This window comes from Cotesia glomerata, linkage group LG4, assembly GCF_020080835.1.
Source record: "Cotesia glomerata isolate CgM1 linkage group LG4, MPM_Cglom_v2.3, whole genome shotgun sequence".
Classification (NCBI taxonomy): domain Eukaryota; kingdom Metazoa; phylum Arthropoda; class Insecta; order Hymenoptera; family Braconidae; genus Cotesia; species Cotesia glomerata.
In genome coordinates this window covers 878,567-891,954 of record NC_058161.1, presented here as the reverse complement: position 1 = coordinate 891,954, position 13,388 = coordinate 878,567, and the positions used below count along the sequence as shown (strand labels likewise).

General features: G+C 25.9%; 3 protein-coding genes across 6 annotated transcripts; 2 read left to right on the top strand and 1 right to left on the bottom strand.

Annotated features, from left to right (window-relative positions):
• Nucleotides 1-267: 267 nt before the first annotated feature.
• Nucleotides 268-5,270, top strand: LOC123263048 (histone deacetylase HDAC1). Its single transcript, XM_044725576.1, has 3 exons — nt 268-425; nt 2,384-3,742; nt 4,730-5,270. Exons 1-3 carry the CDS (start codon nt 377-379, stop codon nt 4,792-4,794), a joined length of 1,473 nt encoding a protein of 490 aa, XP_044581511.1. The 5' UTR covers nt 268-376; the 3' UTR covers nt 4,795-5,270.
• An 894-nt stretch (nt 5,271-6,164) lies between these two features.
• LOC123263053 lies at nt 6,165-7,349 on the top strand. Its single transcript, XM_044725586.1, has 2 exons — nt 6,165-6,503; nt 6,565-7,349. Exons 1-2 carry the CDS (start codon nt 6,251-6,253, stop codon nt 7,305-7,307), a joined length of 996 nt encoding a protein of 331 aa, XP_044581521.1. The 5' UTR covers nt 6,165-6,250; the 3' UTR covers nt 7,308-7,349.
• Nucleotides 7,350-8,194: 845 nt separating this feature from the next.
• Nucleotides 8,195-13,322, bottom strand: LOC123263051 (abhydrolase domain-containing protein 2). Of its 4 annotated transcripts, none has more exons than XM_044725581.1 (8): nt 12,944-13,322; nt 12,276-12,775; nt 10,798-10,970; nt 10,554-10,721; nt 10,288-10,474; nt 9,216-9,414; nt 8,630-8,780; nt 8,195-8,539 (listed from the first exon to the last, which is right to left on the bottom strand). In XM_044725581.1, the coding sequence occupies exons 2-8, from the start codon at nt 12,428-12,430 to the stop codon at nt 8,373-8,375; spliced, it is 1,200 nt and encodes a 399-aa protein (XP_044581516.1). In that variant the 5' UTR covers nt 12,431-12,775; nt 12,944-13,322; the 3' UTR covers nt 8,195-8,372. The 4 variants fall into 4 exon arrangements, with proteins under 4 accessions (XP_044581516.1, XP_044581515.1, XP_044581518.1 ...); XM_044725580.1 differs by having other exon boundaries at nt 13,032-13,322; XM_044725583.1 differs by having other exon boundaries at nt 12,857-13,001.
• Nucleotides 13,323-13,388: the final 66 nt, after the last annotated feature.

Below are 13,388 nucleotides of genomic sequence, written 5' to 3'. Positions count from 1 at the left end.
AATGTCACTTTCACTTTAATAAACAATTAACTTTTATTATTTACACTTTTTTTATTTATTTTTATAATTAAAAAAATTTTTAATACTTACAAGATGGTAAAAAATTATTTTTGTGACAAAAAATAATAATAATAATAATAATAATAATAAGATTGTAAGAAAATGCGAAGACTTTTTAAAAACTCGCACGAATTATTTCCTAAAACACGCGCACGCGCAGAACAAAATTGTTGTTCTCCTTTTTTAAATGCAGCGCCCTCTCTATTTCGAGCTCCACTCGGCATCAGTCGACTTGGAGCAGTGTTTGTCTTACCGCGTTATTTTGTACGACTAATTATTTCAATTTAAATTATATTAAATAAATAAACTTACAAATATGTCGATCCAACCACACAGTAAAAAGCGCGTGTGCTATTACTATGACAGTGAGTACAAAAAAAAATTTATTTACTAATTTTTATATATTTTTCAAGTTAACAAACTAACCCTACAACGTGACGCTTTTTATCACGTACTCACTTTTATTTTAAACTTTTTTTTTTTAATACTTTCATCCAATATTTTTCCTTTAAATTACTAATTAATTCTTTTATTACCTGAGTTTTAATTAAATACAAAAAAAGTTTTTTAATAAGTGTTTGTTTTTTGGTATTAATACGATTTTGATCATGTTAACGCGAGAGATTCACCGAGGAACTTTTACAGGCACCGTAGCTGATAAATGACGCCATGATTCGGCGACCGTACTTTAGTTTGAATCTCTCGCGTTAACTTTTTAAAATTTGTATTTTTTATAATTTATTAGTTTTTTATTTTTTACTTCTTCTTTTAATTATCTTCAAAAATGTTGATTAAAAAATGTATGATGAAAATTAAAAAAAAAATTAATCTATATTATTATTATATTTATTCAAAAAATTATAAGATTGTCCGATTTTTCCGCATTAAAAAATAATTAACCTTAAAAATAATTTTTTCTAATTAAAAACATCTATTAAAAAAGTATATTTATTTTTTTTTTAATTCCCACATGTAGAATTTTTATTGAAATTTTTTTAATAATTTTATTTATTATTTATTAACAATTTCAGAATGACATTAAATTTAGCACTTGATAATTTTTTAATTTTATTTAATAAATAAATTTTTATCAAAATTATTTTTAAAAAATTGTATTTAGAATTTTCAAAAATTTTCTACAAGTCAATATTTTTTTCCATAATTTATTTGTTAAAACAAATTCTAAAAATTATAAAGGATCTGCTAAATTAATTATTAAAATTTATGTCATTAAAGTTAGCAGTCACTTAACAATTTTTAATTTTATTTATTAAAAAAATTAGTTCGAAAAAAATTATTTAAAAAAAAATTGCATTTTTAGTTTCTAAAAATTTCTACATGTCCATTTTTTTGCCACAGTTTATTTATTAAAAAAAATTATAAAGTATCTACTAAATTAATTATTATAATTTATGACATTAAAGTTAGCAGTCACTTAACAATTTTTCAATTTTATTTATTAAAAAAATTTGTTACAAAAAATTATTCTTAATTTCTTAAAATTTCTAAATGTCAATCTTTTTTTCTAATTTTTTTTTGCCACAATTAATTTATTAAAAAAAAATATTAAATTTCTGCTAAATAAATTATCATACTTTATAACATTGAAGTTAGCAGTCACTTAAAAATTTTTTAATTATTATTATTAAAAAAATAAATTCCAAAAAATTATTTTTAAAAAATTGCATTTTTAATTTCTTAAAATTTCTACAAATCAATTTTTTTTTCCATAATTTATTTGTTAAAAAAAAAATATTAAATGTATGCTCAATTAATTATTATACTTTATAACATTAAAGTTAGCTATCACAACATTTTTTTAATCTTATTTATTAAAAAAATAATTTTTAAAAAATTGCATTTATAATTTTTACAAATTTCTACATGTCATTTTTTTTTGTCATAATTTGTTTGATATAAAATTTTAAAAATTATTAAATACCCGCTAAATTAATTATCATAACTCATAACATCAAAGTTACAGAGTAAAAAATTTTGCGTCATTGCGTCAAAAAATTTTGTGTTAAAAATTTTTATGTTAAATATTTAACACTTTTATGTATAAATTTAACATTTATTGTGTTAAATTAACACAAAATTTTTTGACGCATTGACGGAAAATTTTTACTGTGTAGCAGTCACTTATCAATTTTCTAATTTAATTTCTTAAAAAAATTATTTTTAATTTCTTAAAATTTCTCCATATCAATATTTTTTCCCCTAATTTATTTGTCAAAAAAAAAATTCTCAAATATCTTCTAAATAAATTATCAAAATTTCGGAGTATTAAATAAATTTAAAACAAATTTATAAATATGTCCAGGCGACATCGGAAACTATTACTACGGCCAGGGCCACCCGATGAAGCCGCACCGTATACGTATGACGCACAACCTTCTTCTAAACTACGGCCTTTACCGCAAAATGGAGATCTACCGACCGCACAAAGCAACAGCTGACGAGATGACAAAGTTCCACAGCGACGAGTACATCCGGTTCTTGCGCTCAATCCGTCCGGACAACATGTCAGAGTACAACAAGCAGATGCAGAGGTTCAACGTGGGAGAAGATTGCCCAGTGTTCGACGGACTGTACGAGTTCTGCCAACTATCAGCAGGCGGCTCGGTAGCAGCGGCGGTCAAATTGAACAAAAACGCCTCAGAAATTTGCATCAACTGGGGAGGAGGATTGCACCACGCCAAGAAGAGCGAAGCTTCGGGCTTCTGCTACGTGAACGACATCGTCCTGGGGATCCTGGAGCTGCTGAAGTACCACCAGCGAGTCCTTTACATCGACATAGACGTGCACCACGGAGACGGTGTAGAAGAGGCATTTTATACAACCGACAGAGTTATGACCGTGTCTTTCCATAAATACGGAGAATATTTCCCGGGAACCGGCGACCTGAGGGACATTGGAGCTGGAAAAGGAAAATACTACGCCGTAAATATTCCCCTGCGTGATGGAATGGACGACGACAGCTACGAGTCTATTTTCGTCCCGATTATCTCCAAAGTTATGGAGACTTTCCAGCCTTCGGCTGTAGTTCTTCAATGCGGAGCTGATTCTCTGACCGGTGATCGGCTCGGCTGCTTCAATCTCACTGTCCGAGGTCACGGAAAGTGTGTAGAATTCGTCAAAAAATACAACCTGCCCTTCTTAATGGTCGGAGGCGGCGGCTACACCATCAGAAATGTCTCCAGATGCTGGACTTATGAAACTTCAGTTGCCCTAGGCTGCGAAATTGCAAATGAGCTGCCCTACAATGACTACTTTGAGTACTTCGGACCTGACTTCAAGCTTCATATCAGTCCCTCGAATATGGGAAATCAGAATACCATTGAGTACTTGGAGAAAATCAAGACCCGGCTGTTTGAAAATCTGAGGATGCTACCGCATGCTCCGGGGGTTCAAGTTCAGGCGATTCCGGAGGATGGCGCTAATATTGACGACTCCGAAGCTGAAGAGAAGGTTAATCCTGATGAAAGACTGCCTCAGAGAGATATTGACAAGAGGATTCAACATGAAAATGAGTACAGTGACAGCGAGGATGAAGGCGAAGGTGGCAGGAGGGACAATAGGTCTTTCAAGGGGTCGAGGAAGAGACCTAGGCTGGAGAAAGGACAGGAGCCTATGGAAACTGATATTAAGAAAGAGGACGACATCAAAAATGAAGCTAAAGGTTGGTTTTTTTTTTTTTATTTATAGGATTGAGAGAAGAAAATTTTAGCATAATTGAGAAATTACATTGTATCTTGTGAACGGTTGACGGTTTTTAAGATATAAGCTCATCTTGATGTTAGGCTCATCGAGAGCTTTCATTTGAATACCCACATGCATTTTTGATATATTTTTCATGCATACATATATGTAATATATATAAATATATGAAATATTGATGTGGGTACTCAAATGAAAGGTCTCGTTGAGTGTAATGTCGAGAAGAGCTTATATCTTTAAAAATGTCAATATTTAAGAAAGTACAAATCAATTTAACAAATATCTTGTGAACTATTGACATTTTTAAAGATATAAGTTCATCCTGATGTTACATTCATGGAGACCTTTCATTTGAGTACCCACATGCATTTTTGATATATTTTTCATATATGTATACATATATATAATATTTATAAATATATCAAATATATGAAAAATTGATGTGGGTACTCAAATGAAAGGTGTTGATGAGTGTAACATCGGGATGAGCTTATATCTTTAAAAATGTCAATATTTAAGAAAATACAAATCAATTTGACAAATATCTTGTGAACTATTGACATTTTTAAAGATATAAGCTCATCCCGATGTTACACTCACAGAGACCTTTCATTTAAGTACCCACATCATTTTTTCATATATTTATATATATTATATATATGTATATATGATAAATATATGAAAATTGATGTGGGTACTCAAATGCAAGCTCTGAATGAGTGTAACATCGGGATGAGCTTATATCTTTAAAAACGTCAATATTTAAGAAAGTAAAATTTTGTTCATTGATAGTTCACAAGTCACGGCAGTCACATAGTGACTGCAAGGTTGCTAGTTTTTTTAATAATTAAATTATTGTAATTTATTTTGTTATGAAATTAAAAAAAAATGACAATTGTCGGCTAACTTTACTAGAATTTTAAATTAATTAATTTTTTTTTTATTACAGATGAAAAGGAAGAAAAAATTAGTGTACTAAGCGACGAAACTAAAAAGGAGCCAAATAATCCATGATGATGACGAAATCAGGGGGATTAATTAAATTAAACTAATAAATAAACCCTTCTCATAATTAAGTCATTTATATTTATTTATAAGATCTCTCTAAGATTATATTAGATCAGCAATTGACTTTGCGGCCACGATAATTCTAGTTGCAGTACACAGAATCAATTGTTATAATCAAATATGTGTACTGTAATAAAATAAGTAATGTCAGCTTTACTTTAAAAAAAAAAAGGTTCTCATGGTCAGTGACTCATTACGCTGATCATAATTAAGAATATAAGACTAAGAACTTTAGTTTAATTTATCAATTATTTAATTTCAATAGATAAATTAATTTTTTACATTTATTAAGTCGATTTTATACACAGGCCACTTTATTTTGTAAATATATCCCGATAATCATATGAGTCCAGCGGTTGTTTGTAATTTTTATAATTATTTCGTTCATATTTAATAAATTAATTACTCGATTATTAATAAATGAATGATACTTTATCATTTAACTTCCTGTGTAAATACATTTATTGTATTTTTGTCTTACTTGGTTTTTATTAAGCTGATCATGGATTGATGTAGAATATTTTCATTTGTAAGATTATCGAAAATCGATCGTAAATAATTTTTAAAGTTTATATTAATAAAAAAATAATCAATTATAAAATTATGAGTATTATTATAATTTAATAATTTTTTTTACCTTATCATTTTTTTTTAATTTAGTAAATAAATAAATTTTAGCATAATTTTTTTAAATTTTGAATTAAATTTTTTAAAAAATTTAATTAAAAAATTTGACATTGAAAAAAAAATTTCTTTATTGTTTAATTAATTAATTTGCCTGTAATTAATTAATTAATTTCTAACCAATTAATTAATAAATTAATTGTAATTAATTCATTCATTCATTTATTCATTTGTAATTTATTCATTTGTAATTAATTAATAAATTAATTCATTTGTAATTAATTAATAAATTAATTTGTTTATAATTAATTAATTTTTTTGTAATTAATTAATTTTTAATAAATTAGTTTGCTTGTAATTAAATAATTAATTTCTAATCAATTAATTTATTTGTAATTAATTAATCAATTTTTATTTAATTAATTTGTTTATAATTAATTGATTAATTTGTCATAAATTAATTTGTTTGTAATTAATTAATTAATTTTTAATAAATAAATTTTTAATTAATTTCTTTGTGATTAATTAATTAATTTGTAATAAAAATTTTAAAAAAATCAGCTGTCAAAATTTAAAAATTAATTAAATTTAAATTTGCGCGCGCATTTTTAACTTTTGCGCATGCGCAGTATCCAGCTGTCAGATTTTAAATTTCATTCGAGATCTACTTGGCATTCTCTGCTTATCAGCATCGTAAATCACACATACAAGCCATTGAAAGTAATTTAACAGTCATTGAAATTGATGATAAATTAATAATAATAATAAATACAAAAAAATGAATTTAAGTAATTGTAAAATTTGCACGGCAATAATTTTAATGTTTTACCTGTCAGTACACTGCAGAAGAGCTCCAAAAAAATCCCAAGTAATTTCTATTGAAGTAAATAATAAATTATACAAAATGTATTCCGTGAAGAAAAGTTGGCTTGAAGCTGTCCTAGATTGCGAGGATAGAAATTCTCAAATAGCCGACGTTAATTCTATTGAAGCTAAATCTCTAGCTCGAGCGATGCTCAAGCACCGACCTAGTAAGTATTTCTTCAATTTTTTGTTAAATTATTAATATTGAGGCTTGTAAATTTTTTACAGCTATCGAGAGTGTCTGGATCGGCGGGTATGAAGAATTATCTAAAGAAGAAATAAATAAAGTCGAAGGTAATAAATTATGTTTGTTTTTAGACTGCCATCTTGATAAAGTCGCTATTTTGAAATCTTTTTGCGGCAAACGCCGCCATGTTGTTTGTCAAAATAAAAATAGCTTTAATTCTTCGGAAATATCTTCTACAACTGTTATAATTAATATTTCTTCAATTTATCCGTTTCAAAAAAACAAAACAAATAATTTTATCAATAGTTTTAGTGGTAATAATAATAGTTACCAAATTTTGACATCTTTAGTACCTAGTACGCCATTTTCTTCAACAACAGTACCCGCCATTTTGTTTACTACTAAAGTAACTGCTTTAGACTCAACAGAACCGAGAATTAAATCTGTTACAGAATCTTTTGTGAGAAAAAATGAATTACAAAGAAATAATATTGAAAATAATTCAACAGAACCGAGATTAAAATCTGTTACAGAATCTTTAGTGAGGAAAAATGAATTACAGAGGAGAAATTTTAAAAATAATTCAAAAGTGGTTAAACAAATTAAATATTCTAATGTACCAAAATTGTACTATGCGTTTGAAGGTCCCTTGGTAGGAAAATTAGAAGATAATAATATTAATAATAATAAACAGTTAGTTGATAAAAAAAAATTAACTCATAAATATCAAAAATATATTTCAAGTCAGAGTTTAAAAGTAACAAAGACTTTCTTAATAAAATAAATATTTATTATGTACATTTAATAATATTTTAAATTAAAATTAGCCGTCACATTTTTTAATTTTTTTAACAAAAAAATTGTTTTTAAAAAATTGAATTTTTTACAATTTTTTTTTCATAAATTGTTACAAAATTAAAAAAATACCTGCTAAATTAATTTTAATAAATTAAAAGGTAAAAAAAAGTCTAAATTGCTTAAAAGTAACAAACTTTTTTAATAAAATAATATTTATTAGGTTTGTACATTTAATACTTTAAATTAAAATTAGCTGTCACATTCTTTAATTTTTTTTAACAAAAAAATTGTTTTAAAAAAATTGAATTTTTACAATTTTTTTTTTTTTCATAATTTGTTACAAAAATTATAAAATATTTGCTAAATTAATTTTAATAAATTAGAGGGTGAAAAAAAAGTCTAAATTGTAAAAGTAACCAAACTTTATATTAAATAATTATTTATAAATATAAATATAAATATAAAAGTTTAAGCGTTACTGTACAATAAACTTTGAATTATTATTTACAATAAATTTAAACGTATCAGAGATATTTTTATTGTCTACTAATACACTTGTTATTTATAAATCCAGCTTTTGTATTTTACATAAAATTATGCATAAAATGCTGTACGCATTTAATAATACATTTATATATAATAGGGCATTTAAATCTTACATTAATAAAATTAATTAAAACGTTTATACTTTTAAATCTAAGTACTTTTTTAGGCAACAAAATAAATACTTTAAAGTAATAATAATTACAGTAAGCCAATATATATAAATATTGTTACAATATATTTGTATTAAATAATTAATATCCAGTACGTACATTTTATTAGCACGGCAGCATTAAATGCTTTAAAATAATAATTGACGGATATGTTTTCATACTTGTGCCATTTGCATAAAATACTAAATGTAAATGCAGGTCGGTAATTTTTATTATTAGTGTGCAGTTTTTTTTTTTTTTTTTAATTAAAAATAAATTTTTAAAACAACAAATAATTAAATTAAAACACGCGGTGAATAATAATTTATAAAATTGTAATTGTACGCTTTACATAATTAGGATACTTTTACCCGGTCAGCGTGGACAAGCGTCAGCGATCCGACGAGTGAAACTAGAGTACGGTCGAGCCAAGTAATTGGATTTGGATACAAAAGTCCTCCTTCGTAAAATCCGAGATGTCCTCCGTGAGCTACTTCTATGTACAAAGTATTGTTTTTAATTGCTGAAACGGTAAAAAAATTAATTGCCTTTAAACTCAGTAAATTTATATATAAGTAGAGAAAAAAAATTTTTTACGAGGAGTTTTATTTACCGGAGTATTGTTTTATTGGTACAAGCAACATTTCAGGAACTATTGGATCGTCTAAAGCATTTATAAATACCATTGGTGTAGATATGTCGCTGAAATAATTAATACTACTACTCCATTTATATAATTCTGTTACGGATCTAAAATTATGGATCTGAAATAATAATTATTTATTTTTTTTTTTAAAAAGAAGCTATCAATTTTTTATGTTAATTTTTATGAAACTTAATTGAGACTTTTGATGATTTTTAGAAATTTTTTAATTAATAGATTAGAGCAAGAAAAATTTATTTTAGAAACTTTAAAAAATTATAAATGCAATTTTTTTAAAAATAATTTTTTAGTTATTTTTAAAGAAAAAATAATTGAATAGTGACTGCTAATTTCAGTGTCATTAATTTTTAAATTTTTAATATTTTAACTCTACAAAAAAGTTACATTTTTGAAAAATTAATTTTTTTAATTTGAACAAAATTTTAGTTTAATTATAAAAAAATTTTTTTTTTAATATTTAAAATTTATAAGGATCTAAAAATATTTTGTAGAAAAATTATATTACTATTTAATTAATAATAAATTAATTACTAACTCGTCTTGTATAGGCTTCATCAAGTTCAGGTAGTGTTGCAGCAGAAATAATTTCTCTCTCATTTAAATTATGCCGTTGTTTAACTTCCTCTGACAGTAAAACTTTTTTATGTTTGAGAATAATATTTTTAACTGACTCAGTCATAATGTAAAGGTAGAATCGACGGAAATTCTGCCAGTTGAGTAAATATTTAGTACCTCTGAGTAAAAAGAAAAATTTTATTAATCATAGTACTCACAATTTTAAATTATAAATCATTTAACAGACATTTAATAATTTTTTAGATTTTTATTACAATTAAAAAAAATTCCAGATAAAGAAATTTTAAAAAATTGTAAGTGCAAATTAAAAAAAAAACTTTTTTATAAAAATTTAAAGAATTTTTAAATGACTGGCTACATCAATAAGAAATGACCTTGTATCTTGTGAACTATTGATATTTTTAAAGATATAAGCTCATCCTGATGTTACTCTCATCGAGACCTTTCATTTGAGTACCCACATCAATTTTTCATATATTTTATATATTTATATATATGTATATATGAAAAATATATCAAAAATGCATGTGGGTATCCAAATGAAAGCTCTTAATGAGTCTAACGTCAGGATGAGCTTATATCTTTAAAAACGTTAATAGTTAAGAAAGTACAGGGCATTTTAATAAATATCTTGTAAACTATTGACATTTTTAATGATATAAGCTCATCCCGATGTTACTCTCATCGAAACCTTTCATTTGAGTACCCACATCAATTTTTCATATATTTTATATATTTATATATATTATATATATCTATATATGAAAAATATAACAAAAATGCATGTGGGTATTCAAATGAAAGCTCTTGATTAGTGTAACATCGGGACGAGCTTATATTTTTAAAAAGTATATTATATATATGTATATATGAAAAATATATCAAAAATGCATGTGGGTACTCAAATGAAAGCTCTTGATGAGTAGAGTATCGGGATGAGCTTATATCTTTAAAAAAGTCAATATTTAAGAAAGTACAATGCAATTTAACAAAAGTAATTATTTATAAATAATAAGATAATATAAACTTACTCGATAGCATTATAGCCTTGACAAATTGAAATTCCACCAATAATCTGAGGAGATTTAGTCATCGCTCTTTCACCCATGTACTTGGTAACAAGATTTCCTCCTAAACTAAATCCAACACAGACTATTTTTGTACTGGGATGCTTATCAAGAAGACTCGATAGCATTACATGGTAGTCGTCGGTGTGTCCTGAGTAACATAAAATAATGAATAATATTTTTTCCAGAGAATATTAATAAAATTCTTTTATTTTATTAATATTAATTACCATAAGAAAATATCCTTGGAGCAGTGACCTTGACACTGGAAAGCGCTCCAACATGATTGAGTACCGCGCATCTGTAGCCATGACACTGTGCAAAGTGTACAAATGTCCTGATATAAACACTCTCGGAGCTGTTGCCGATTCCTGGGGCGATCGCCACTGTGATATCATCTGCAATCAATTGTTTAATAGAAGTTAAAGTTAGTCATATTAATTTAACAAAATATTTTATTGATAAATTACTGACCTTCATGACCGTTACTCAGCGGCTGATATAAATCATAAGTCAAAGTAGTACCGTCAACAAGGATTATGTAAACGCGTTCTCCAATAGGCCATGGACATCTCACACGCCCGATTATACTATGGACAATTGTCTGCACATGACCGCTGAATCCCCACAATCTTGTCGGCTTGTATCTTTTATTTTTAACATAAAAATTGTTATTAAATTTTTAAGTCGCAGTATTTTATACTGAAATCACCAGACAGATAATTTTTTCTTTTTTTATGAGTCATTAAGAAAAATTAAAATAAATTATTAATTAAAAAAATTAAATTAAAGTTAGCAGTTATTTGATTATTTTTAAAATTTCTATTTCAATTTTTTAGGATTAATTTATTTATTACAAAAATTATTAAATGTCTAATTAATTAATTTTTATTGTCAAAAACATTTTAAAAAAAATTGCATTTTTTAATTTTCACATGTCAATTTATTATGAAAAGTATTTAAGCTATATTTGAAAATTCTTTATCTCTAGATACATAATTAAGAAATGTGTATTACGAAATGACCTTGTGTTTTGTTAACTATTGACATTTTTAAAGATATAAGCTCATCCTGATGATATACTTATCGAGACCTTTCATTTGAGTACTCACATCAATTTTTCATATATTTTATATATTTATATATATATATATATATATATATATATATATATATATATATATATATATATATATATATATATATATATATATATATATATATATGTATATAAGTATATATGAAAAATATATCAAAAATGTATGTGGGTACTCAAATGAAAGCTCTTGATAAGTGTAACATCGGGATGAGCTTATATCTTTAAAAATGTCAATAGTTAGGAAAATACAGTGCAATTTAACTTAATTAAGAAACGACCTTGTATCTTGTCAACTATCAATATTTTTAAAGATATAAGCTCATTTCGATGTTACACTCATCAAGACCTTTCATTGGAGTACCCGCATCAATTTTTCATATATTTTATATATTTATATATATTACATATATGTATATATGACAAATATATCAAAAATGCATGTGGGTACTTAAATGAAAGCTCTTGATGAGTGTAACATCAAAATGAGCTTATATCTTTAAAATATATATTATATATACGTATATATGAAAAATGTATCAAAAATGCATGTGGGTACTCAAATGAAAGCTCTTGACGAGTGTAACACCGGGATGAGCTTATATCTTAAAAAACGTCGATAGTTAACGAAATACAGTGCAATTTAACAAAATTTATTTAATAAAGCAAAATTTTATTTCTTTTTTTTATTTATTAAAAAAATTATTAAATATTCGCTAAATTTATTTTTATTTAAAAAAATTTCATTTTTTTGACATGAAAAAAAATTTAATAATTCTAAAAATTATCAGCTGTCTTGATAATTCTAAAAAAAAAAAAAAAAAAAAAAACTATCACTAATGACACATGAACTTACGGTTCACCAATAACTGGAGCAATTTTCAAGATAGTCGACAGAAAAACAGTGTCTTGGCAAACAAGTACCGGTTTCTTGGGAGCACTGTTGACATTTAAAATTCTAAAAAGGATACACAGAATAACGGCAATGACAGCCAGCAATGCCGTTGACATTTTTCACAAAATATAATCCACTAATATAAATAATTATCAATCACTAAAAAGTCAGCGGTAGCGGGTGTATATCATTAACCACAGTAATAAAACGACGACGTTGTAATAACGATTTCTCTTGAAGTAATGCTGTGTGATAGGGACACACAAAACGTCTCTTCTACTTCCACAAAAATAACTTCCACCTTTTTATCATTATTATTACTCCATCAATTATAATAATTATCAATTATCATCCTTTTGAAATCACTTTCATATCGTTCACGTCTTATCGGCGAGTCGCATATCAATAAAATTTCACTAACGCGAATTTCTGGCTGACATCACATGGAATAATTTTTATTTCTAGAAAAAAAAAAAATAAATTAATCGGTCACTTAAATTTAATCAATTACAAATAAATTATGCATAATATTTATACTTTACACCAGTGAGTCAATATAATACATAACATATACACATATACATATATTTAATATTGAATCCTTAGTGCCAATCAATTGCAGTACACACCTATAAGTATGTATGTCCTTCTTCCTACATGACACTCACACATTTAAATTTATTTAATGCTTTACATAAACTAAACATGCCAACTTACTAGTAATATTTGGACGACTGCGTACTCTTAATGCACATCTGTGTGTGTGATATTTTATATATCTAATATATAAACACATATATTATCTTATAATTACATATTGGCCATGTAATGTTAAATTATTTAATTATTTATTGGCGATTTGCCACACGCAGGGTTAGGGTTACTGCTCGGTGTAATTTTATTGTTATTATTATTTTTAACTACGCACTCTCAGAGCAACGAGGGTGAGTAATACACTTAATACACTTAAAAGACTTTATACACTTTTACACTATCGAAGGATCCTCACCTACTGTGCAGATGACTAATAAATATGTCAGTATGTGTGCCAGTTTTTAAATGTGTTGTGTATTT